Source organism: Emys orbicularis, chromosome 1, assembly GCF_028017835.1.
Source record: "Emys orbicularis isolate rEmyOrb1 chromosome 1, rEmyOrb1.hap1, whole genome shotgun sequence".
Classification (NCBI taxonomy): Eukaryota; Metazoa; Chordata; order Testudines; family Emydidae; genus Emys; species Emys orbicularis.
The window spans coordinates 354262257-354288029 of record NC_088683.1 but is presented as its reverse complement, the minus strand read 5'-3'; the positions used below and the strand labels follow the sequence as shown (position 1 = coordinate 354288029).

Here is a 25773-nt window from a genome sequence, read left to right as displayed (position 1 = left end):
GTTGCTAGTCTCTGCTACTTAAGTCCAATTTTCAAATAAAGTTTAACACCACTTTATTATCTCAGGGTACTCAGCTGTTTTGTAACAGTGCAAGTACTTTCATCCAGTCCACTTCCAGAAGCGTACAGCGTCGCAAGCAAAAAAATATGGAGAGGCAAGTATTTTCCTACTAGACGCCTGCGTCATAGCTGGACAGGCTTGCTCCTTGCAGTGCTCTTGGCAAAATAACAAATAGCTCCTTACTACAACATGGATTGATTTCTCTAAAAAGCTCATTCTTTAAGGAATCCGGCTCTCTTTATTTTGGATCAGCATCTTCTTTCAAATGCAAGTCAGGCTCCAAGAAATTTGTGGGACAAATTCATTTAGCTTAAGTGCAGTTTTCCAAGGTACTAATTTCACTCTGTTATAACTAGAGCTACAACGGTGAGCAGCAGTGTTCAGATCCAAAGTTTGGTGGTGTTTAGACCTGAGAGTCTGGTTCAGGCCCATCTCTAGCCAAAACTTTGGGGGTGGAGTGGACTCTTATTATAGTCTCTTGGTCTGTATCTTTCTGCAGTGCATCACTGCACATACACAAATCTCTGTGTGTGTGTGTGTGTATAAACAGACAAAGTAGACAGAGATCTCATGCAATGTGCTCTTTGCCATTATATCCAAATAGTCACAATACCAGTATATAAAGGCCAATTCAGGCACTCTTACTCATAGTATAGTCATGTAACGGTTAAATCAATGGGACTGCTCAGCACGACTAAGCTGGCAGAATGAGTTTGATTGTGTTAACGTCGTGTTGGTTTTTTGTACAATATTTAGGCAAAGATCAAGTGAAGGGAATGTAGTTATGCCTTTATGGCGAAGAGCTATTTGCAGAAAAGGCAGCATTTCTAATGGATGGGAGCCAGCAAGGAAAATGCCAGTATAGATAGGTACGATCAGCGCTTATATATTATGGTGATAGATGCTACAGGAAACCCTGACACAGGTGAGAATAGAGAGAACATGCTACTTGTCAACAGTGTTTACAAAGCTGTCAAACTGCAGTTTGACAGTAAAACATGCAGTGGTGACATTTGTTCCCTTAGGACAGGAGGAATGAAAAACAGAGGGCATCTGCTCCAGACCTCACAGAGCTGGAAGACAAGAAATCCCTAGATCAGGGGGATTTTAACCACCCATATATCTGTTAGATAACAAACAGCCTAACAGTCAAAGAGATTCCTTTTACAAACAAGACAGTTTTATGACACATGGAGTATAGAACACAGCCAGAGGAGAAGCCATCCTGGATCTAAAGAAGAACTGGTGAGAACCTAGGAGCACAGGAATTGCCAGACTGGATCAGAACAGCGGTCCAACTAACTAGCCCCACTATTTTGTCTGACAGTAACCAGTATCAGAAGCTTCAGAGCAAAGAAGGCCTCTAAGTACATAGTTATGGGATAGCCTGCCCCCGCACTCCCCTGGGAAAATTTCTTTCTAATCCATTAGTCAGAGTGTGGCTTATGCACCGAAGCATCCAATCCTTCCAAAATTCTGGTTTCATCTTTTGTTTTTAATTCATACAATAGTAACTCTGGATGTTCGTTATCCGTATAGATATAGAGTCTTTTTATAATCCTACTAAATTCTTGGCCTGTTGTATATTGTGACAAGCAGTTGCACAGGTTACATGCATTGTATAATAAAAATATTTCCTTTTATTACTTTTAAATGTGCTGCCATTCAATGTCAATGAACTTCAGAATAATAGGAAAGACTGATACCAGTGTCCAAAAATGACTTGAACTCAGCATAGCAAGGAATTGGTTAACAGAATACAATGGTTAAGGATTGCAGGAATGTAAAGTCTATGGCCTGATCGTGCTCTCACCATGTTGAGAACCAGGAGTTACTGGAAGTCATTTAAGTCCATGAGTTACACAGTTGTGTACAATGGGTTTGAGTATCAATATGGAACTCAGCTAAGGGATCCTAAGAGGCAACATACAGGCACAATAAACTTTCAGACTACTTTTCCAAAGGAATTGTAAGAAACAAGCAGCAGCCAACATGGTTCCCCTTTTCAAAAATGTGAAGTCAAACTTTTATTAGTGCTTTGTCATCTCACCCCTTTTCAGTCCCTAATACAGTGTCAGCAAAAAGCAGATAGTTGTAAGACTACTGGTATTTAATTGTTGGCTTTGTATAATTGCAAAATGGACCCATATTTCATGTACCAATAATACTACAAACTTTCCTGTTTATCTCAATACTAGCTTCAGTATTATTAGAATGAACATTATTCTATCATTGCAAAATTCTTATTTGTCTAATAGACATGTAATATATAGGACCTTATTTTCTGAGGTGCTGTGACCCCATCGTCATTAGTTTATGGTACTGCCCATGATGTGCTGGATGCTTTCTAGACATTCAAAATGGGATGGTACCTGCCTCAGTGATCTATCAGCCTTAGGGCAGACAAGCAAGTAGACAGAGATTGTATTGGGAAAGGGAAACAAAGATTTTCTGTGCAGGTCAATTAGTTTCACTGTAGGCAGTGGATGAAGAGTGGGTCTTTAAGGGGGACTTAAATGAGGATAGAGTAGATGGGGCCTTCTATGGAAGAGCTCAGGGAAAATGAACTATATAGGTAAATATACAGTATGTATGTTAATATCACCTATAATGAGTATGTTTTTACACACACACACACACACACACACACACACACACCCTCATGGCTGCAAAAAAAAAAAAAAATGCTTCCAAATGTGAAGTTATGCAGGGTGTAGAATTTAGGAGCACCTGGTTTTTTCCAGTCCTATGCTCAGACCACTAGCCCAGGCCCCTCATTAAATTAAACCAAGTGTTCTCATTAAAAGCTAAATGTCATGAATCTTTGAAAGAAGCTCTATGTTTTGTAGTGTCAATGTGAAGAAATAATCTGGCAGCACTCACCTCCTGACCTGTAGCTACATCCATTGCAGTATATACTGTGCCTGAAGCGCTAACCAAAGAGGAGAGAAAACACATTATTAGTGCTAAACAGCAAGAGTGATATCTTTACATAAAAGAAGAATTTTCCAATCCATTAAATTTTTTTCTTAAATGAACATTTCATTTCAACTCTGTTTCCACACAACATTTCCAAGAGTAAATAGCAATCTGAAATATTTATGAGCAAACCCCAATGGCTAAGGAGTGATATAGAATATATTGAGGAACTGGCTATAACGCAACAATCTCCTGACATGGTTAGGGTCTTGGACTGAACCTTGTTCTGAAAAAAATCACTAATTTGGAACATGATTTGATCCCATCTAAACTGACATGACAGCACCAAGGCTCCCCAACATGGCAGAGATTAAAGGGTAGACTGAATCAGTGAGGCAAGACAGACATGGCAATCTTCCCTTGTCTTTAATGGCCCAAAGAGAGAGAGAGAAAAGCCTGCATAGTTTTAAATGGAACAAAAGTTAACTATCTGTACACTCACTACTGGGAGAAAACATTTGTACAATAGATCAACAGCCATCTTAAAAAATGGAGTCAACTTTCAGTAAAGAAAGAGGTAATACATCTGATACGCCTTCTCCTACACCCCACTGCGAGGGGACACAAAACCAACGCGGCGCAGAGAGGGTTAATTCTGAAAGCAAATCTGTAATTTGAAGAGGTTTTGTGCACTGGAAATAAGCGGTTCTTTCCCTGCACACAGATATATTTAGCAACACGGTCATCTAATGACATATATTTTAATATTAAACAATCACACAAAACCTCACAGTCACTATGACTCAAGAGTATGTGGGGAGGGGGAAGGAAGGAAAAATGTTATGATAGTGTTTCCAGCAAACAAACCCAGCTTGGGTTTTCTGCTGTGTGTATACTGAGTGGGGGGGAAGCAGCATATACTAACCCTTGTCCGATCTTCTCAAACCGTGTGTATTTCTTTTTGGGGTCACCCACGCTCACGATACTTCCTTTAAAAAAAAAGGGGGGGGGGATTTAAAATTCTCATTATACACCAATGCAAGAGCAATCCATTATGCATCAAGGCCCCAACCTCAAAATGACCTCTGCATGGGTAAATGCCTGCAGCTGCACCGGGCAGATGCAGGAGCTGCTCACAGGGAGTTCTCTGCAAGATCAGGGCTTAAAAGAGAATTAGTTTGCTGGAAGGCCATAAGCTTCATTGTCACCACAGTTAACATGCAGTGGATGCTCATACTTTTCCCAGCAGCATGGCTGCTCAGCTCCCTTGCAGGGAGAGGGCAGAGTGTAGAGGTTACGGATTTGTATTTAGTAGAGCTGGGCAGAGGAAAGTATTCCATTTCACAGAGGATTTTGATAGCTGGAGATCTGGTTTCATTCCAATTTGGAACAAAGCCCCCAAATGTTGAAGTTCTCCATGGAAGAGGACAGAACCCTCACCATGGGGCAGACTGCTTAAGGGGCTGCCCCAGAGCCACACCTTGGAAGCCAGGGGGTCCCAGCTGAGGGCAGATTGCCTGGTGGGCTGCCCCAAAGCTACAGACCCTGGAAGCCCTGGGGATGCCTGGTTCCAAGGCAGTCTGCCTGGCTGGCAACCTGGCAGGAAACCAAGCAGGGTTCTGAGAGAAACCTTCCTGGTTTCTAGAGGACCTTTGTCAAAAAGCAGTGGAGTGTTTTGATTTCAATTTTACTTGTCCTTCCAGTTACTGTCTGCAAAGAGCTTTGATCTTCACAACACCCTTGAGGGGTAAGGAAGTATCATCATCCCCCTAGGAATCAGAGGGGAAATTAAAGCCAACCTTTCCGAAAGCTCAGGCAGATGGAAAGAGCCAAAGAGGTGCCATTCTAGGGCTTAATATGGGAATTGGGAACATAAGGGTTTTTCAAAGTTAGTGTTTGCAAGTTACCTGAGCAGTCAGCATATGGTGGGATTTTCACCAGTACCCAGAACTGAGCAACACCAATTAGATGCATAGTAGCCTTTGTAGACCACTTTGCATTTAGTAACGAGGCCTGGAAACCCAGTGGCGAGCGATGTAAAAACATGCTATTTTCAGACATCACTGGGGCACGGCCAAACCACAGGATCTGGGGCAGACAGAAGTAATGGAGAGGAACAAGGGGGCAGCCCAACTACTCAAACCGAGAATTGAAACCACAATTATAGAAATGACCCTTGCTCCTTGAGGATGAACTGCTGGGCAAGGGCTCAAGAAACCTCTCTTCAAGTGTAAGGCATGGGCCTTGGGTTCAGACTGTAAGTTTGATAACTGCTAGAGAGGGGTAATGACAGGATTTAGGAGGAGTTGTGATATTATTAAACATTGGCCTTAATCTCTGTGTCAGTGTCCTCATCTGTAAAATGGGATAATACTTCCCTGCCTCACAGGAGGTTGGCAAGATTAGTAAGGTTTTCAAAGTGCTGCATATGTGCTAAAAGTTCTTAAAATCTTTCTATATTTGTAGTTGCAAGAAAAGCTGTTAAACTTTGCCAGAAGCTGGGAAAGTGTGATGGGATGGATCACCTGATGACTACCTGTTCTGTTCACTCTCTCTGAAGCACCTGGCATTGGCCACTGTCGGTAGACAGGATACTGAGCTAGATGGACCTTTCGTCTGACCCAGTATGGTCATTCTTATGTTCTTAATTATGTTTGCAGGAGCTTTAAGTGGTTGTCAGAAGACCCATCTATGAGCCAACTTGAACCCCAGTATGAGCAAGTTCAACTCTGCGCCCTTCAATAGAATTACACTGGGGAGACAATAGATGGCAAACTTCCAGCAAAAAACCAATCTTGCAGCTGCCAGAGGGTGTTGCTAAAGGCACCAATGTGAGAGAATTAACACAGTGCAGAACACGTGGCCCTTTAAAGCAGATCCAGCAAGGCTGACACATTTATACAACATAGCTGTAGTGACTTTGCAAGTGTTGCACTCACATTACCTTAAATTACTCAAGTGATTCCATTTAGTAGCCTTTTGTTACACAATAGTCACTCCTTCGCTCTTTGGGGCCAAGGAGTGTCTTTTGGCCCTTTGTTTGTGCAGCACCGAGCACACTGGGGTCCAGGTCCGTTACTGGGGACCATGGTAATACAAATAACAGTAATCACAGAAATATAGGGCTGGAAGGGATCTCGAGAGGTCATCTAATCCAGCCCATTGCGCTGAAGCAGGACCAAGTCAATCTAGACCAGCCCTGACAGGTGTTTACTCAACCTGTTCTTAAAAACTTCCAATGATGGGGATTCCACAACCTCCCTTGGAAGCCTATTCCAGAGCAGGACTTCCCTTATAGTTAGAAAGTTTTTTCCTAATTGACTTCAGAGGCGCTACCCTAATTTATACCAGCTGAGGAGCTGGTCCTGGGTTTCATTATGATTCATATTTGTATTACAGTTGATCTGCAAGTTGTGTTGTATTGTCTTACATGTTTAAAATTTGCTTGTGCCAACTGACTACTTAAAAGTCAGAGGTTGGGGACCTTCACAATAGCAATTTTACCCAGGTGTTTAAAGGGAGCAGGGCCTGGTAAAAGCTTGTGTTTAAGGGAGTGGGAATTTTAGTGAGGAAAGTCCCTTTTATTTGGTTTTGTTGGGAAGATGGGGGGAGATTTTCCGAGGGTTGCTGGTGGTCTCAGCTGTACTGTATTGCTAATGATAAAGGCACCCACAGTACCAGAATGCTTTTAAAATGTTACAAATAGAAAGCAATTGTTGAAACCATTTGGAGACATGCTGGAAAGCTGGGCCTATATTTTCCAAAGCAACCAGTAATTTGGGGCATCTCGATTTTTGAGACCCCTTACCACGGCCTGATTTACAGAAAGTGGTGAGTGAGCAACCGACCCGCTGACCATCAGTCCCCTTCAAAAAGGTGCCTGCCTCATGATGGGCACCAGTCACTTTAGGCCATGGTCTCTATGGGAGGAGAGCAATGAGGAAGTTTTCTAGCTAGATCCTTTTGCTGATTTTATTTAGGGGTTTTTTTGGTGGGGTTTTTTTGAGTTGTAGTCACGGTAATAAGCTTTGCTCACCTTCAGCCTAACAAAGTTAATTATAATTATCCTAGAGTTGAGAAAAAGCAACATCTAGGTTGGCTTCAGCTTTCACACGGAAAAAAAAAAATATATGTATATATTCAGGGCCTAATTGCCACAGGGTTTGAGCATCTGCAGCTCCCACTGGGCTTCACTTGCAATCATCGTGCTCAGCATGCCTGAAAATAAGGCTCTCGGTGCTTAAATTTGCACTTGAATTGGTCACTGAATAACACAAACATTGAGTCATAAAGTGAAGTCTGAAGTGAGAAATCTCAGAATGTAACTGTCACAGGATCTCTGCTTAGTAAGGATTTGGGAATGGAATTTGCCTCTAAGCCACCAAATAAATCAGAATATGGATTTTAAAAGATGACATACTTAATTTTTCCAAGATTTCTTCATCTGACATCTTCGGCTTTTTCTTCTGTTTCTCTGTATTCCTGGTCATTGTGTCAGGGGATGTTGTGTTGTTTTCAGAGGGTGAAGAGATAGGCGAGGTGGCCACATCTCTGGTAGGAGGTGGTGGAAGGGGCTCTATCACAGAACGGGTGTATACCTTTGTGTTGGGGGAGAAATATGTTTTATTAAAGGAAGATTAAAAATAAAAGACCTCTATGCACTAGATGTATGTCCTTAGCAGTAGCATGTGCCAAGCAATGAAAGAAATATTACTACAGTAAGTAGCATTACTACATTAAGAGCTCCATGGCTGGATGCATGGAGGCTGCTCCATTAAGCTGCTCTATGAAAAGGTATGAAGTAATTTACTCCTCCCCCAGAACAAGGAGGAAGTAATTATGGGTATGCCTCCACTTTGAGTGGGGAGTGTGCTTCCCAGCTCAAGGAGACACACTCATGCTAGCTCGGATCACCTAGCATGCTAAAAATAGCAGTTTGGCTGCAGTGACGTGCAACGGGAGGGCTAGGTACTCCAAGTATGTCCCCATCTGAGACCATAGACACGTATTTGGGGAGGCTAGCCCCTCCATCTCCTGCCACCCCAGCCATATTGCTATTTTTAGCATGCTAGCTCAATCAGAGCTAGCGTGAGTATGTCTCCTCAAGCTAGGAATCACACCTCCAGCTCAAAGTGTAGACATACTCTGTGACTCTGGGTCACAGTTTGTTCTCAAGTATGTTCCTGGGGCAGTGCAGTTGTGCACCACCCCTTTCCCTGGCCAGACTAAAGTTGCAGTCTAGCCCACAGTGGTGAAATCTGTAGGAAGATTCCTAGCTTGCTCACTGATTTTGTGTGTTCAGGTCGTGGAGCTATCACTGGGGGTGGAGCAGCATCATCCTCGTCATCTTCATCTTCTGAAACCGGCGGAACTGCAGGGGTCTCGGATACAGCCTTCACATTCTGCATTTTGGTTAAAAGACAAAAGATACCCTTTGGAGTCCCAGAATTTTTTAAATCACTCCTCACAGAAATGGAATCACGCTTCTAACATTTAATCCCTTCAAATCACAACAGGAATTATCATCAAAACGGGTTTGACAAGAAACCGTGGTCAGATCTCTTGGACTATGCTATAAAGTGACAATTTGATGTCCTACGCGTACAAACACTTAAACCCACTAGGAAATTTATGGAACTATTCACATGAGCACATGGATGTTTGCAGGATCAGGCCCTAAAAAAATCCATGAACCATGTTTCTTGGACTCTTGAAGTCTTGCTCAAACATTCCCTGTTGGATAGTGATGCACACTGGAGGTGTGGGAATCAGGGGGTAATTTGAGATGCATTATGCAGCAACGCCTCAATATCAGATATTTCTGGTTGCTTATAGAAATAGTATTGCATCATAAATTACTAGCTAAGGCTCCAATCCTGAAATGTCCCTGCAGGGAACCTGTTACAAGCTTAACCAACACATTCCATTTCAAATAAGTTTATCAGAAGCCCTCACTTAAAAGAGACGCCTGCCCAGAAATTGGCATCATGTGGGTGGAGAGTTCCACTGGGTATGGTTTGACCAAAGGTGTGTAGGAAAGAAGCATGGGAGACACACTGAGTAAGCAGCTGGCAACTTAATCCTGAAAATAACCTAGAGAGATTTGGGGTACTGACTGGAAAGAGTAGTTAGGTGCTGAGAGCCAGAACATTGTCCCCTGTTTGATTCATTCTCAGGGGAACAGGATTTTCTGCATTCCTTGTAAATAAACAATGTTGCAAAATACCAGACTCCATCACTGACTTCTATTCCCAACTGGAACAGCCCCAGGGCCTCAAACTTTGACTAGCTGCTCAGATCAACAGGGGTATGAAGTGTCATCGAAGGTGATGAAGCTTTACACATGGTCAGATTGCAGAATGCGGCTAAGTCAAAACTATACTTTGCTACATTATTTTTTTTCATTAAATGAAACCACAAAGCCAGATAAAAGTGACTGCAACTGCACATGGCTGTATGAAGAGACTGATCTTTAGAAGCAGGAAAAGCTTGTTTCTACATTAAAGCGATCAGTGCCTCGGTTTCCCCTCTATAAAATGGGGATAACTTATGCTCATGGCATACAAACAAAAGTCAGAGTATTTTATGTTTTTTTGTCTTTCTGGAAAGTTGCAACATAACTACTTTTATTCTTAGAATCCAGAATGATAACACACAGTAAGCAAAATCAGAGATAGACAAAGCAGGCTGCTCCATAAGACAGCAAGGCACAACTCACCCCACCTTGTTCTAGAATTGTTCTCTGCAGACTGATGACTGATTGTATGCTTCCCTACAGACCCCCCTAATTTACGAGCAGGAGCAGGAAACACACCACTCAAAGTGATAGCTTGCAATTCCAACAAGTTTCTCGGTGCACCACAATAATAATATTCTTTCATCTGACTAGGCTCTAGGTGCTCCAGGCAGGGACTGTCTCTCACTGCACATTTGTAATGATCAAAACTGAATTTCACAGGATAGAAGTCAGTTTGATCTAGAGATGTGTCCAGGAAACAAAATTTTGGATGTAGATCCAAACTGCATAGTTCAGGGGTGTTTGGCTCCCATGTTTTGGTTCAGGTCATTTAAATCTGATCTAGTACAAAGTACATTGCAATTTTAGGTAAGAGGCTTCCGATTTTAGGACTGGACTTAACAACAGTATGTCCAGATCCCATATTTTATACAGCTCCTGCAGTGTGGATATCTGACTTGTTTTTAATCTGGTCTATATGTGCTTAATACCTATGTCCCTGAAAGCAGCACGATTTAGGCGTAAAATGTTCCCAAATCAAAGCAACTAGTGGTGACGTGCATATCCAAGACCTCATTATGAAATATACAGGCTCCCCGCCGTGCCAGAAGGCATCCACCTCCATGATCATTAGCATTTTTGTCCTGTGTTATAAGCAGTGGCCTTACTCCTTTTACGTGAAAACCATGTAAAAAAAATTATTAAACAAAAATACTCAAACTGTTGGATCTGAAAAGTGCCCCATCCAGGAAAATCCAGCTAACTCCATGTGTTGGAAGAGCGTTCTGTAGAGCAAGCAGTTTCTCTCTCCAGCAGATGGTTGGCATCAGGAAAAGTACCTTCCTGACAGCTCTGGAGACAGAAGTTCTCTATTTAATTGTCAGAATGGGTCCTCTGGCAGAGGTGGTGGCAGCAGCAGTGTAAGCTTCTCACACACACATGTGGCTTGGAAGGGTCAGTTGTGAGTGTCTGCCATTTTTTAAATATGTCCAGGCTCTCCCTTAGGTTCTTGGAAGTCCTATGCAAAGTAAAGCATGGCAGACATCCATAACTAGCATACCGGTCTGGGCTAGTGGAGGGGAAGGTCTGACAGCTAGGCAAGCCAGAGATACCTGCCGTTAGGGGACGTAGGAGGGTTTTAACAACAGTAGGGGTATGGGCAGAGTTATCGGGCACTTGTCATTAGTGAGGATGGCCGAATAGGAGGAGAGTTTACACATAGGAGGATGTTGATTCCCCTCCCACATTTTTTCCAGAAGCAGCAGGGGTGGTGTACAAACCACAGTAGGTCACTGAGCGGTGAGTGCTCAGAAGAGATACTCCACAGAGCAGAGCCCTTTGCCCCACCAAGTGTCACATGCCTTCAACCAGTCTGATCTTGAGGGGACAGAAAGTGGTTTGGTCTCCAGACACCTTAATCTCTTGCTTCTCTGAGAAGATGACTAACAATGGAGCACTGAGTGTCCAGACACCTTAATCTCTTCCTTCTCTGAGAAGACGACTAACAATGGAGCACTGGTGGTATTTTTTGTGACTAGGACACATGTCCCACTTGGAATTGAACCAAGTCTACCAACAGTCATCAGATGATAATGATCTGGGACAGATCTGAATAGGGCTCTTAGAAAATAAAGGGCTCCTTCTTCATTTACCATTCTCCTGAGTCATCATGTCACCCAGCTACAGCTGACGGTAGTTTTCAGGCCTCAGATTTGTTTTGTAGGGAAGGTACACTTCAAGTCTAGGGACTGCGTGAGTTTTTCCCTAAGTGTGGCAAGTAAACAAACAGGCTCACTACTTCTTTACCGAAGATATTATTAAAAATGGCGACCACACCTGTGATTAGTGTCCCCCCCCCAAAAAACACCTTTTCCAGCAGATTCTCTCTCTGGGACAACCCTAAGTGACGGGAATAGATCATGGGCAGATTGTTAGCACAGCTAAAGCATGTTGCTGTGCCAACAAAACAAGCGTTGGCAGAAGCACCACACTGATTTTAATAACCAGAGTAATAAATAACACGGCTCTGGGTACAGATTAACTTCCTTTGCACTGTGTTTGTTATTGTCTCACCTGCTGAGAAATGAGACTGGCTTGTTCTCACCTAAATGGATGGCTGAGATCACTGCGGCCTTGGCTCTATATCCTTACCGTGATACCATATTCTCCAGCAGCAGTCAGACACTGTCCCCTGCACTGATGCTCTGAAAGGTCTGTATGCCACCCCTTTCCATATTATGGAAAGGGTTGGGTCCAAGCCATGATGTTTGGATCCAGATCCACACACTTTCCCAAAGTTAAAGGATAAGGCTATCAGATTTAGTGTTGTGGATCAGGCTCAATATTGATAGGTCCTACTTAAGTAATACATACAGGATACAGTATCTATATGGATCTATAAAGCCTTTTCAAATCTGATAGAGAGTCCTTATTTCTATATATTCATAACTGAAAAATAATACACTTCACAATCCCTTCCTACATAAGGGACACAGTCAACAAACAAAAACCAAAATCACTTCTGCCTGAATTTTTTTTAAACTTACTATTGATAGACGTGACACCCTAAACTGACTATAATAAAGACTGGTAAAAACAAAAGTTCTCTATTTTTCCAGTTTCCTTTGTGTATCTGAGCACACTTTGTGTACAGTCAATTTCACAGTTTCCCTGTATTGTCATTTTCCTATTTGTGTGCGACAGAAATGGGACACTTTTTTTTTTTTTTTAAGTGTGACTGTAAAAACCACAAAAATTAGCAAGGGCTCCTCACGGAGAAGAATAGAACCTGAAACTACTTTTATTTATTATTTTGAAATACTATGCTTTTTAAATCTAGTCTATTACTTTACAAAATAGTGACTGTATCAAAGTGTATATTTCCCCTGACCCACCACAACAGTTACACACTTGTCCTCATGCTTTAGGTTCGGATTGTTCAGTTTTCCACCAGTTCCTTAGAGCTGGCAGAGAGACAATGATATGACAATATTAAACCAAAGTTACATTTGTAAAAGTTCGTAAGTTTAACTGACCGTAAGTCTCCAGCCTCCCTCATGCATTCAAATACTGAGGGGCACTTGCTTTATCAAAATTTGGGGGCCTAATTCTGCAAGGCATTGAACGTTACCTGAGGAGGTTCTGACTAAAAAATTAGTAAGATAAGACTACTGAGTACTTCACAGAATCAGGCCCCAGGTCAACAGCCTGGCAAGATGACAGCTTCCGGCTTCCTTATTAGATTGTTAGCGCAGTTGAACTGTTTAAGTTACTAAGGACAGACATATTTTTACAACAAGAGGCAACAGTTACAAAAGCTTACAATGCCAAGTTTTCCTTTTCCTTTATAAGGCAGACCCAAACAGAGTTGGATAAGGATGCACTGCCTCTGGATGAAGAGACAGCAAACTCGCTCCAGATAAAGGTATTGTAGTGAGGAAATACAAGATGATGATGGAGCGGTTTTATATTTTTGTAAATGATTTTATTAAATCTTTTTGTGTTTGCTTACTTAAAAAAATACCGCACACACACATACCCAATGTCCGACAAATAGCAAAACTTTTAAATTGTATCTTCTCAGTAAAAGGAGGTGCTGAACTTGTGCTGTAATGGTTGGAGTACAGGTCAAGGAGAGAGAAGACCTTTCATTTTATTTGTCAAGATTAATTTAGTTAATCATCAACAGTGGTTCACTAATCAGACCTTGCATGCTAATAATTAAATTTGGTCAGATCATAAACATTTATTGATACCTGATAAAAAGCAGGCTGGCTTTCATTTTCCAGATTATTTTGCATAGGAGAAACTGCTGTTCATTAATATAGAGTCCAGAAATAGATCTGTTTCTGTGAACGCAGCAATATTCACTAACAAAAATCACTTGGAATATAAAGCAGTAAACTCAATAGCAGAGAGTTTACAGGAAAAGGAAAAGAAACACTTGTAGGCCAGAATGACAGGCACCCCAATTTATATCAATTTTTAAAAGTTAAGATGACAATTAATACTGCTTAGCAGTGTTCCCTCTAATTTTTCCCATGCATGTGCGGAATGAATTTTTTATGTGCACCAATATGGAGGTGATGTGTAACACCTTCATATTGAGTAACAGAGGGTCCTGTGGCACCTTTAAGACTAACGGAAGTATTGGGAGCATAAGCTTTCGTGGGTAAGAACCTCACTTCTTCAGATGCAAGTGAGATTCTTACCCACGAAAGCTTATGCTCCCAAAACTTCTGTTAGTCTTAAAGGTGCCACAGGACCCTCTGTTACTTTTTACAGATTCAGACTAACACGGCTACCCCTCTGATACTTGACCTTCATATTGGTGTACATAACAAAATTTATGTGGCAGGGGTGGGGCCGAGGGATTCAAAGTGTGGGAGGGGGCTCAGGGCTGGGGCAGAGGGTTGGAGTGTGGGGGGGGTGAGGACTCCAGGTTAGGGTGCAGGCTCTGGGGTGGGGCTCGAGATGAGGGGCTCAGGGCTGAGGCAGAGGGTTGGGGTGCGGGCTCTGGGGTGGGGCTCAGGGCTGAGGAAGAGGGTTGGGGTGTGTGGAGGAATGAGGGCTCTGGCTGGGGGTGCAGGCTCTGGACTGGGTCATGGATGAGGGATTCAGGGGCTGGAGCAGGGGGTGGGGGGGGGAGGCGAGGGCTCAGGGGGGGGGGCCGGGGATGAGCAGTTTGGAGTGAAGGAGGGGGGTCCGGGACTACAGTGGGGGAGAGAGAGGACTCTCCCCCCGCAGCAGCTCCGGGCTTGGGCTTATTGGGGCTGGGCGCTTCTCTGGGCCGCAGCACAAGTGAAGTGGAGCAACGGGCCGCGGGGCCCCTGTTGAGCATCGGCCCGGCGCCATGGCGCCATGATAAACCCGGCACTGGCTGGGCCGGGCTGGGTCGGGGGTGCCCCTGCAGGTCCAGGGCTGGGGGAGAAGCATCTCTCCCCACCGCAGCCGTGAGCGCCTGTGCAGCGCTTAATAGGCTGCTGCACGGCCACGCGGCTCACAGCTTAGAGGGAACTTAGCTGCTTAGCCACATTTTGGGTAGCCTAGAAGTGAAAGAGGATGTTTACATTAAATATAAAAATGTCTCTACAGCTACAGTTTTATTTTATGCACATTTTTAAACTTAAAATATAAGAAATATATGAGGTTTTTAAGGTCAGGCTCGACAAAGCCCTGGCTGGGATGATTTAGTTGGGGTTGGTCCTGCTTTGAGCAGGGGGTTGGACTAGATGACCTCCTGAGGTCTCTTCCAACCCTAATCTTCTATGATTTTATGATTCTATGAAAGAAACATTAATAAAAAACAAAAAGCTCACCAATGTATTTGATGAACCATACTCCTCTGCAGATTTATCTGAAAACAAAACAGAACAGATACAATTGGAATTATTATAAATTACTTGGATTGCTGCCCAAGCGTGCCAGGCACTGCACGACCCCATAGTGACAGTCACTGCTCCTAAGAACTTTCAAGCTAAACAGAGGGTAGGGGAAAGGAAGTATTATCCCCATTTCACAGATTGTGAATCATGGCACAGAGTGATTAAGGGGTTTAAGTGACTTGCCCTGCATCACACAGCAAGTCTGTGGCAGAACCAGGGATTCAACCCAGATCTCCTGGGTCCCAGTCCAGTGCCTTAGCCACAAGACTCCAGACTGGCATACTGAGCCCCATTAATACAAATGGAAAACTCAGAAGTGCTCAAAGGTGTTTTTCTTCAATCTCTGGCCTCTAAAGAATGCAAGGTTAGCAGATGATCAGGAACAGCTTAGCACTTAAAAAAAAATTAAAAAGGGCAGAGTATTGTGAAGCAGGCTTAAAGTATGGTTCCAGATGTAGATATTCCATGTTTTTGTCCCACTACTAATGTGACACCTTTTGTTCAGAAAAGTCCAGAAATGCTTTCCAAGATATACACGTCACTTCACCCGGCACTGGAATGTAGCCATCTCAGATGCTGAGCCACCACCAGGGGTGTTTGGTGGGTAACAAGCCTGTGACCTTAGCTGGTAGCAACAGCAGGTTCTGATCCTCTATGTAAACCAGCCCCTACTGTAGGCGTAATACATGTAGCCAGGGCTTTATGCAGGCTTTTCCAGAAGGGTAAAAATGCCAGTGAACAAAAGTCTGTGCAGAAGAAGTCAAGAAACCAAGGGACTGAGCACGGAGCACACAGACACCAGCAGGGGAAGCTATTACAAATTCCAAGACATTGCTTGCTTCTTTGACCAGTTTTGAAAAGAGGCCCCAGAACCACGACTTCCCCAGCCCCAACCTCACTGCCACAGAAATGCATTAATCATTTCAAATCCAATTAAGTTTAAGAGAACACAAGGCTATTTTTCAAGATTCCTGACTTTTTTGGGGTTGCTACCTATGAGTGATATATGGCTGGGAACTTGTCCAGGTTCCTCACATGCCAAGAAAAGTTTCTGGAGGAAATTAGGTGTGACAAAGGTTAGCGAGTTCCCCCAGCACGTTGCCACCTGTGAGATAAGGAAACAGGAAATCTAAAACTCTGCAACCATAATGGGGACAAATTCCCTGCTCCCTGGGGTAAAAAGGTGCAATCCCCTGGAGCTACGTCCTAGGGCCCTGCGCTTAAGACGCCTTAACCATAGTGTACACAATGCATCCCTCTTAAATCCATCCTGAAACTAAAGCTGGTGCAGAATTTAGCTGCCCTCTTACTAAAGGAAGTCTCTGACTGGGAGCAGATCTGCCTGTTAGTTTCCAGGTGTTGGTTTTAGCCCATAAAGCACTATGTGTTTTGGGACCTGCCCAGCTTACAGACTTCCTCATTCACAACTGCAGCAGTTTGGCAAAGGGATTAGAGGAGACATTCAAGCTGGATTTCAAAGGAGAAAGGCTGCTGGCAGAGCAGAAGAAAATCACATTTCCTTTGTAAAAACAACTCTCAAGGTGTTTTGGCATTTGTTTGTTTATTTTAATTTTTAAAAGAAAAATCACAAGGACTTATCAGGGAGTCACACTCAGTAATGCAGAATCGGAGATTTACCACATACCTGTGAAACTCATGTATTTCTGACTGTTGGAGGTCTTTTTGGAATTGTAGAATTCTAGCACGTCGAGCACGGCCTGGGGGTTTTTCTTCTGCTCCGATTTGGTGATGTTGGAGGTCTGCAATAACCGAGCCCACTGCTCTGGCATACCCTGTTTGAGACATTCCAAGCAGTTACCACCACACTCTTGGATGCAGTCTACACTCAGCCTAAGGTTGTTTAAAACATTTAGTTCAGCCACTCAGTTTCTGGGATTTTTCATTGTATGCGAGAGAGCTCATTGGATTAACCCCTTCTCATCGCCCAGCAACCTAGGTTTGAAATCTAAGTCCAGATACTGCAGTCCGATCCATGCAGGCGAATTCTCATGCTCATGTGGAGTTTAACTGAAATCAGCGGGCTCTGAATAGCCCCGGAGCTCTGAATCCCAAAGTTCAGATCCAGCTCCCAAAGTTCAAAAGAGGAAGAGGCAGACCCAGTGTTTTGGTTCAGTAAGTCTTCTATGCAATATAAGAAATGTACTATTATGTGACTATCCACTTGTAAGAGGACTATCGTGGTAATTTAGTTTGTAAGCTCTTTTACCACATATTTGCGCAGCACCCAGCACAATCGGGGCTCTGATCCTGATTCAGGCCTCCTGGTGCTATTGTAATGCAATATTTTGATAGGCACCAAATCATATTTTGGCCCAGTGCTGGATGTGACCATGTGGTAATTCTAACAGCATCTAACGGAGTGTCTCCCAAACATTAAAAACAGAATTTCAACAGAGAAACATGGCTTTAGCCACAAGTGAAATAAATTTGGCGACCACATTTGTCAAGCTCACAAAAGACACTGAATAATTTGGTATTATTGTTTTTCATACCAGTGTGTTAGGGACTTTACAGACTGGCCTCAAGATATGGCTCCTCCCGCCTCAACAGCTAGTCTACATTCAAGAATAGATTGGCGAATCTGCTAGTCAGATGTGACAAACTGTTGCATTTTGGTTAGCTCAGGAGAGCCCCAGAGGCAGCCATACGAACTACTACTGTAAGCAAGATTACAGCATAACCTGGCCTCCCAATATTCTGCACATCAATAAAAAGGATAATGCGAAATAGATGCCATTAGTCTTGTGCGAAATGTGCTTTCCTACTAGCATGAGTGTTTGTGGGGAGCTGACTGCTTCCTAAAGGAGAGGTCTGGAGCTCAGTGAGACATAACTGTCAGGGACAGATTAACCGTCTCTGTCGCCCTGGCCCAGCAATGCAAAAAAAAAAAGCTGGTTCACTGTCCACTTCAACTAAGAACAGGTAGTAAAAAACTGGCCCACAGACCATCTTTCTGGAGTGTATTGGTGCCAGGTTTGACAACCAGGCAAAACGTCCAGTAACCAGGTTCCATCCTTAGAGGTTTTTAAGGCCCAGCTTGACAATGCCATGGCTGGGATGATTTATTTGGTATTGGTCCTGCTTTGAGCAGGGGGTTGGACTAGATGACCTCCTGAGGTCTCTTCCAACCCTGATATTCTATGATTCTACTCCGGAGGGAATTCTGTGCCAAAAAAAAAAAAAAAAAAAAAAAATTCTGCGCACAACATTTTAAAATTCTGCAAATTTTATTTGTCAATAAATCAATGTGGAGGCTCCAGCATGGCAGTGGGAAACACAGGCCACTGGGCTGTACAGAGATGGGATATCACCCTGCAGCCCCTGCCCCAGGACAGGGACTCGGCAGTGAGGCTGCACCTAACCCTGACACAGCGCAAGGGCCAGGCCTCCCCAGAAATACCCTGGGGCCCTGCCCCTCTGTGCCAGGTGCACCAGGTGTGGGCAGGCAGGCTCAACCCAGCGGGATCCAAGTGTGGAGGGGCTCAGTGTGGGTTGAGAGGGTTCTATGTGGGGCAATCTGGGTGTGGGCAGCTCAGTGGGGATGTGGATGCACAAGGGCTCATTGGGGGGTTCTAGGTGCTGGGGGAATGAGACTCTGCAGAGGGGTCCAGGTGAAGGTGGTTGGGGCTTGGCGGCGGCAGGAGAGGCTCAGCAAGGTGGGGATGCTGCTGCTGAGGGGACACCGCATGCCGGGCTTCCACTTCCCACCCCCATTCCATCCCCCTTCCCCACTGCCCCTATCCCTCTCCCCTCAGTCCCACATTCCCCTCCCCCTGCCCTATTCCACCCACCTTATTTCCACACTGCCCTGCCCCACTGAGGGCACTCACCCTTGTATAGAAAACAGGAAGGCTCCCAAGCACACAGAAGGGGAGCACAACCAGCACTAGGACCCAGGAGGCAGCGTCCAGCTGCAGAGTCAGCAGCAGGAGCTGAACCTTCCTTCAGCCAGGCAGGTCTGGTAGGTCTGCTCTCGCAGAAATGCCCCCCCCCCCCCCCCCCCCATGGGAGGCAGTGGCATCAGGAGCGGCGCCAGGATTTTTGCCGCCCTAGGCGGCAGCGCTCCTCCTCAGAGCATTCGGCGGCGGGGGTCCTTCCGCTCAGCCTCTTCAGGGCGCTTCGGCGGCGGGTCCCGGAGCGAGTGAAAGACCTGCCGCCGAAGCGCCCCGAAGACACGGAGTGGAAGGACCCCCCGCCGCCGAATTGCCGCCAAGGATGGCAAAATGCCACCCCCCAAATCCTGCCGCCCTAGGCAACCGCCTAGGGTCGCCTAGTGGAAGCGCCGGCCCTGAGTGGCATGTGACCCCACATGCTCCCCCACGCCTTGCCTCCGTTGGAGGGCGGGGGCAATGCCTCCCCCAAACTCGCTGCTCTGTACGCCAGAAACTACATGGGTGCATGACTGCTCTTGAGGCTTCCCTTTGCTTCCCTGTCATTTTCTGCAGGAAAGCAAAGAAATCTGCAGAGGGACCTGAATTCTGCATCCGCACAGTGGCACAGAATTCCCCCAGGAGTGCTCTACACATGAATTACACTGGGTGGGATTCTCTGGCCCGTGGTATGCTGGCAATCAGACGAGATGATCATAATGGTCCCTTCTGGCATTACTTTATGAAGGATGAATATGTCCCAGCTCCACTAATGATAAACAACTGTGTAATCCTCCTTTCCCCCCAGAATCACTTACTGTGAATTCTCCTGTGACAGCATCAAATCCAACATGAATTGTGTGTTCAAAATCTGAAGGGAGGGAAATTTCTGGGCGTTCTTTCTCCTTCTTTTTATTGGCTGCATATGAGAGAGAGAGAGAGAAAAAAAACATCAAGAACAAAGAATACTTCCATGGCAGTTCACAGTACATCCTCTGCAACCAAATCCACAACAAAAACATATGATCTGTGGCAATGTGAAAAAGATTGACTGCACACTGATAAAGATTTAAGGTTATGGGACAACCATATTCTGATATTCTTGATATTTGCATTTGTAGGCCACACAGAGCCCAGAGAGGGTGACGAGTCCACACACAAATGGGAGAGACTGTCCCATGTAGTTTATGTTTTCCAGCTGCTGTCTTGTCAACTGCAAAACAAATGCTACTTAGCTATATAGACAGACATTGTTCCCCAAAGTATTCATATCACCAAAATGGAGGTTTTAAAGACACCCACCTACCCTAAAAGCCACCATTTTAACCCATTATATTGCAAACATGTATTGCGTTTTCCAAGTTTAACCGGGTAGTCTTATTTGAGTCCTGTGCTCATAAGACCAGATTCTGCGCTCAATTATATCCATAAAAATCCAGAGTAACATTATAGAGGTTAATGGTGTTACTCCAGATTTACCATGGACTGTGTAACAGAGCAGAATAAGGTACATAGCCTTAAAGGTTTGTCTAAAACAACAATAAGTCCTTGGGGTTTTTTCAGTTTAAGTGGAAAGAGTGTTAAATAGTGACAGCTTTGGAAAAGAGCGGAATGAGAGAAGGGCAGATGGAACACTGGAGGATCCCACAGAGAGAGAGAAACTAGGAGGAACCAGAAGCATCTTCTGGTTAGCAGATGTTGAGCATCTGCAGCATGCAGACCAACCAAAGAGGGGACTAGCGGCTGCAACTGGCAGGAATACAAAGGAAGCTGCAAGTTGCGGGCTGGGAGAAGGAAAGTGAGACAAAGGGATGCTGAGAAAACCAATCAATCAAGGCGGCTCAGGAACTCTAAGACAACTGAAATGGATGTGTGAACTACTAGAGCATTAAAGAATGTTAGAACATTTACTGTCCAGAATTCAAGGCACAGAACTTTTTGACTTCTATATTTGGATCTACTGAAGGTCAGGATATCCTGCTAAATACCTAAATTCTGCATCTGGAAGGATACAACTTTTCACTACCCAACATCTCCAGCATCCATTTTCAAACAGCATAATGAGCAAGTCAAGCTTTGCTCCACTGATTGCAGCTACTGCTTTCAAATTCATATTAAATACAAAAATGCATATTCAAGAAGAAGCCTCAATAAACAGGGCTGTAGCTTGGATAAGCCTCAGTACACTGACTGGTAAACAATGTTTTCAGTAATGAATTAAATAATTTAATTGCATCTACTGCATTAAAAATTCATAGTTCTCTCAATATCCAGCTCTCATGCAGAGATTAAATTGGAGATAAAGCCGCATTTGCTCATTATAGTAAAAATGATTATGCTTTGTATACATGTGGACGTGAATTGTAATCTTTCTTGGGAATCTCACGATTCTTTTGATGCCCACGTAACTGAAGTGAGTAACCATGTGATCTTATGGCTCTAACACTGGTCTTTCCTCAAAGCACCTGCTTCCTACTGCTTGTCAACCCCACCATTGACGTCACGTCACGTCACAAATTTGATTGTAAACTCTTTGGGGCAACCATCAAGGACCTCATTCTAATCTCACTTAATCTGTGCTATTCCTAACTGATGTGAGCAAGATTAGAATCAAGCCCCACATTCTTCTATTTGTCCAGTAGAGCCCCTTTGGAAGTGGTAAAAATAAGAATAACTACTTCAAGACCTGATTTAAATAAACAGGCACTCAAATGCTTAAACAGGCTTTCTGATTCTAAGCACATATGAGCCTGATCAAATCGGAGAAACAGATCTCAAAGCATAAATGCATTAAAATATTAACACTATAATTGCTTTTCATTGACGATACTGTATATCACAGAATGAGGTATAAGCTAAAAAGGATTAGATTTAAAGGCACTGCCAGCCTTGCTCTACACTTTAATCCCACTTTATAGTCTTTATGGATATCTTACCCTGGGCCTTGTAATGGCACATATGGGACAAGAGAAAACGCTTTAGGAGTTTCAGAAGAAAAACAGTCTTCCTAGAAACACCCATCTATTGTTGATTACTTTATTTCCATTAATGCCCCATTAAACTGTAAGGTTCTGGGGAATAAAAGTAAACTGAAATGTATGCTTGAAAAATTTCAGTGAGTGTCCATGATTGCATTCTCCCAGTGAACCTTTCATAAACTAGCAAGTTTTTTCTGTAATGTGCCAGACGCTGGGTATGAGTTCCTCAGATGAAGACAATAATTCTCTCTCAATACAAGGGGGACTTGCGAACTCAAAATCCTCGGTTGAGAATTCCAAGACAATAACAGTGTTTCCAGCTAACTAATGTCTCCCGACAGATGCTGAGCACCCACAACTCTCACTGAAGACAATGAAGCTGTGGATCAGCACGTCTAGGCATGAGGCCACCTCACTGTTAAGTCTATATTCAAACACCAGAATTATGTCAGAAGCCGTAATACCCAGCAACGAGGCCAGAATTCCACAATGCTACCCGACTCCCACGATGGAAAAGCTAGCAACACAACACCACAGCTGCCAGGCATTCTAAGTTGGCGCTCCACCAGGGACAGCTCCAGATTCACCCAATAGAATCTCAAGTGATCTTACCACCTCTTCCTGAGCCACTTGGAAAAGTCACCTGAAACACTTCCCACCCCTCTAGCGTTTCAGTAGGTGGTGCTACTGTAGTCATACAGCAGGCACAGCACTGCAAAGGAGAAACCATCACCAAGTCTTACATTCAGCTCATGGAATCAATGAGGTTCTTTGCAAAATTGTTTTATATGACTTGCTACCGAAGTATTTGCCAATATTGCTTTCTGCAATCCTCAATTTATAATAGTATTTTTAAAAAAATCAATCTAAAGTCCAATATTATCGGTCAGGCCTGCTCCTCAGTGTGCCAGAGCTGTACAGTCTTTATGCAGTTCCATCACAGTAGAGATTATACCCGACCTGAATTAACCCTTCTTTTACTCCAGTCAACTCAGTAGCTGAACTGTAAGCCTTAATCAAGCTGGGTTCTTGTAGTAAATAAGTTCGTGCATTAGGAGATTCTCTAAGGCTGATCAGCCAATGGATTTTCTATTGACAATTCATCAGCACTTCACGTCAGGAGTGTGGTAGCTAGTCAGGGATTACTTGAATGAACTTACATATTGGTCTGTCAGTCGTCCTACCAGGAGCCAGGGTGGCAATCAGGCTAAAAGGCCTCAGAGAGGCAGCAGGAGAAGGCTGCCACTCTGGTTCGAGCAGGTGCATTGCAACAGAAGACTCTTCTGGCCTTGGAAATGATTCTCTTTTGCCTGAGTGGCTACCATGTTGGAATGTCTACAAGAAGCCAACATCCACTGACTTCAATGGCAGTCTACTCATTGACTTCAAATTGGAGGTGGATCACACCCTTGATGCAAAGAGAACCCAGAGCTGCTGAAACATCACATTATGGCACTCCTCCTCTTTAGCTCCAAGTTTTGGGGTGGGGGGGTGGGAGAGGAAGGAAACAATCATGTCAGTGTAGAAACAGACCTGGTAGCGTAACCCTTTTATGGAAAGTACGCAGATATTGGTCAGCAAACAAGGCTGCAACAGCCAATAGCAAGGGTACTCTCCCATCTGATAGAGACAAACACTACAGAGGACTGAGATCTGGAAAGCTCCTTTGGAACAAGTTACATAACCTCAAAAGGCTCCATTACCTTGTTGTCGCCTGTTGGTAGAAAAGAACTACGTATCTGGTGCTCTGATACCAAACACTGTACTTACCATTGTATACACAGGGGGAGAGAGAAACCTGGGCCAGTTTTAAAAAAAAATAAGTAGATGATATTTTATTAACGTTTGAGAGCATGACATATGCATCCGAAGAAGTGGGTTGTAGCCCACGAAAGCTTATGCTCTAATAAATTTGTTAGTCTCTAAGGTGCCACAAGTACTCCTGTTATTTTTGCAGGTAAAGGGGGGATAAGGAAGAGTTACAGACGTGTTAAGACATCCAAAGCTCATTTTCACCTAACTGCATGTGAACTGACTCACTTTTAATCAAGTGCTTTGCATTCATGTTTAACAGCATCACGCATCCTTAACATACCTACAGCCTTACTGGAGATTGGCACTATAATAGATATGAAACTGTCTGTCTGCTTCCCAGAGCAGGTTAAATAGTATAAACAGCAATTAAGTTGCTCTTAAGCCACAGAACTAGGATTAGTCCTTTCCTTCTAGCAAAAATTTAGGAGACTGACTCCTTATTGAAACAGTTGAGAATGTAGATACAAAAATTAGAGAAAGATCTTATTTATTTAGCACCCAACTACCATGGCGATGAACACTATGAATCCTTAAAAAGAGACTGAAAAAGGGAGATAAATATATCACAGAGATGGGTTCCTTACAAACAGAGTAAATCGAGATATAAAAGGAAGCGGCACAGATTAAGGACTAGAGAATTTCTTGCATCATTGCAACTGATTCATGTGATAAATGTACAACCTTCAAAATATACTAATGGTAGAAATTAAAATTGCATGTACAGTGCATCAGTTCTGTCCCTTATTCCCAGCTTGCCTGTTACATTCCTTATTATAGCTGAAAGAATTCATTCAATACAAGTTAATGTGCAAGAAGTTATAGAGATAGATTATTTTTAGCAGTGGACAATGTTGGATCCAAAATTCTGAAATAGAATAGGATGACAAAGACTCATCTTAGACATTAAGCTCTTCAGGGCTATGGACCACATAGCAACATGTGACAGGACTGGTAAGAAATGGTCTTTTAGACATACTTGCACTCTTCCAGCCTGCTTTCAGTTTCACCAACGCAGAAGGCCAGCAGGGCTTCTTCAGAAGGCCCATCTACAATGGTTGCAAAAACTAAGGCCAACCCTCCCCCCCCCCCCAAAAAAAAAAAAACAAATCTCACTGAACTTTGGAAAGGTAGCTGTGACAGGCCCTGAGAACAGGGACATTACAGTGTCTATGTCCCTGAACACTGGTAATCACAGATCTCACAGAAACACACACACACACACACACACACACACACTTTAACAATCAACAGATTATGAGAAGGAATGGGGAGTTTGTGAGGGGAATGGAATTAATTAGGAAAGCAGATACCCAGCTAGCCACCACAGGCAGCCCATATTCCCAGTATGGCCAAAAAAAATTATGTGAAGTATTAGACCTTGTGAACCATGCTCTAAATTCTAAAGAATCATTAACATCATTCCCCAGCAACATGCAAAGAAGAAACTATAGTGAAGATCAAAATACTGTACTTTTATCTCCTGGCAATATAGATCGGTAAAATCGGTCTCTCTTTTTCTTTTCTTCAGGGTTGGGAGGCAAAGGTTTTGAGCCATGGTTTAAAGTCCCAGTGTCTTTGCTTCCAGATCCAATCATAGTGCTGGTATTTCTCATTGGAGGGGCTGGAGGCTTGTCTTCGGCTTCAACACCATTATTAGACATCTTCAGCAAAAGAAGCTGTTACTAGGACCAGGAAAAAGAAATAATCACTTTTGTGCATTTTTAATTACAGTTGCAAATTGATCCTTCAAATAAATTGTGCATCAGCTTTGTCTTTTAGTTTATGTTAATTACCTGCAGATAACAAAACTTGCATAAAAAATTTCTTCTGGGGGCCAACGCATGGTTCCACTGAAGTGGATGCCAAAATTCCCATTTATTCACTAGCAATCAGGATTTGGCACTCGGAACACAACTCTTAATTATTTCCCATACAAAGACAAAGTTTAAAGGTTCTTCCAGAGTTACTGACCATCATGCCCAGCCTTTTTA

General features: G+C 43.6%; 1 protein-coding gene across 8 annotated transcripts in view; it reads right to left on the bottom strand.

Annotated features, from left to right (window-relative positions):
• PAK1 (p21 (RAC1) activated kinase 1) overlaps positions 1 to 25443 on the bottom strand; it is a 51753-nt gene extending 26310 nt beyond the window's left edge. For 3 of the 8 annotated variants that reach the window (XM_065407116.1, XM_065407133.1, XM_065407125.1), the window contains exons 1-8: positions 25254 to 25443; positions 19808 to 19908; positions 16745 to 16892; positions 15034 to 15071; positions 8265 to 8381; positions 7400 to 7577; positions 3905 to 3968; positions 2944 to 2992 (exon numbers count right to left, since the gene is read on the bottom strand). In XM_065407116.1, the coding sequence (XP_065263188.1) occupies positions 2944 to 2992; positions 3905 to 3968; positions 7400 to 7577; positions 8265 to 8381; positions 15034 to 15071; positions 16745 to 16892; positions 19808 to 19908; positions 25254 to 25443 (885 nt within the window). Of the gene's footprint in view, positions 1 to 2943; positions 2993 to 3904; positions 3969 to 7395; positions 7578 to 8264; positions 8382 to 15033; positions 15072 to 16744; positions 16926 to 18937; positions 18946 to 19770; positions 19909 to 25253 lie in introns of all 8 variants that reach the window. The other 5 variants (XM_065407098.1, XM_065407108.1, XM_065407139.1 and 2 more) reach the window with 5 other exon arrangements.
• Positions 25444 to 25773: the final 330 nt, after the last annotated feature.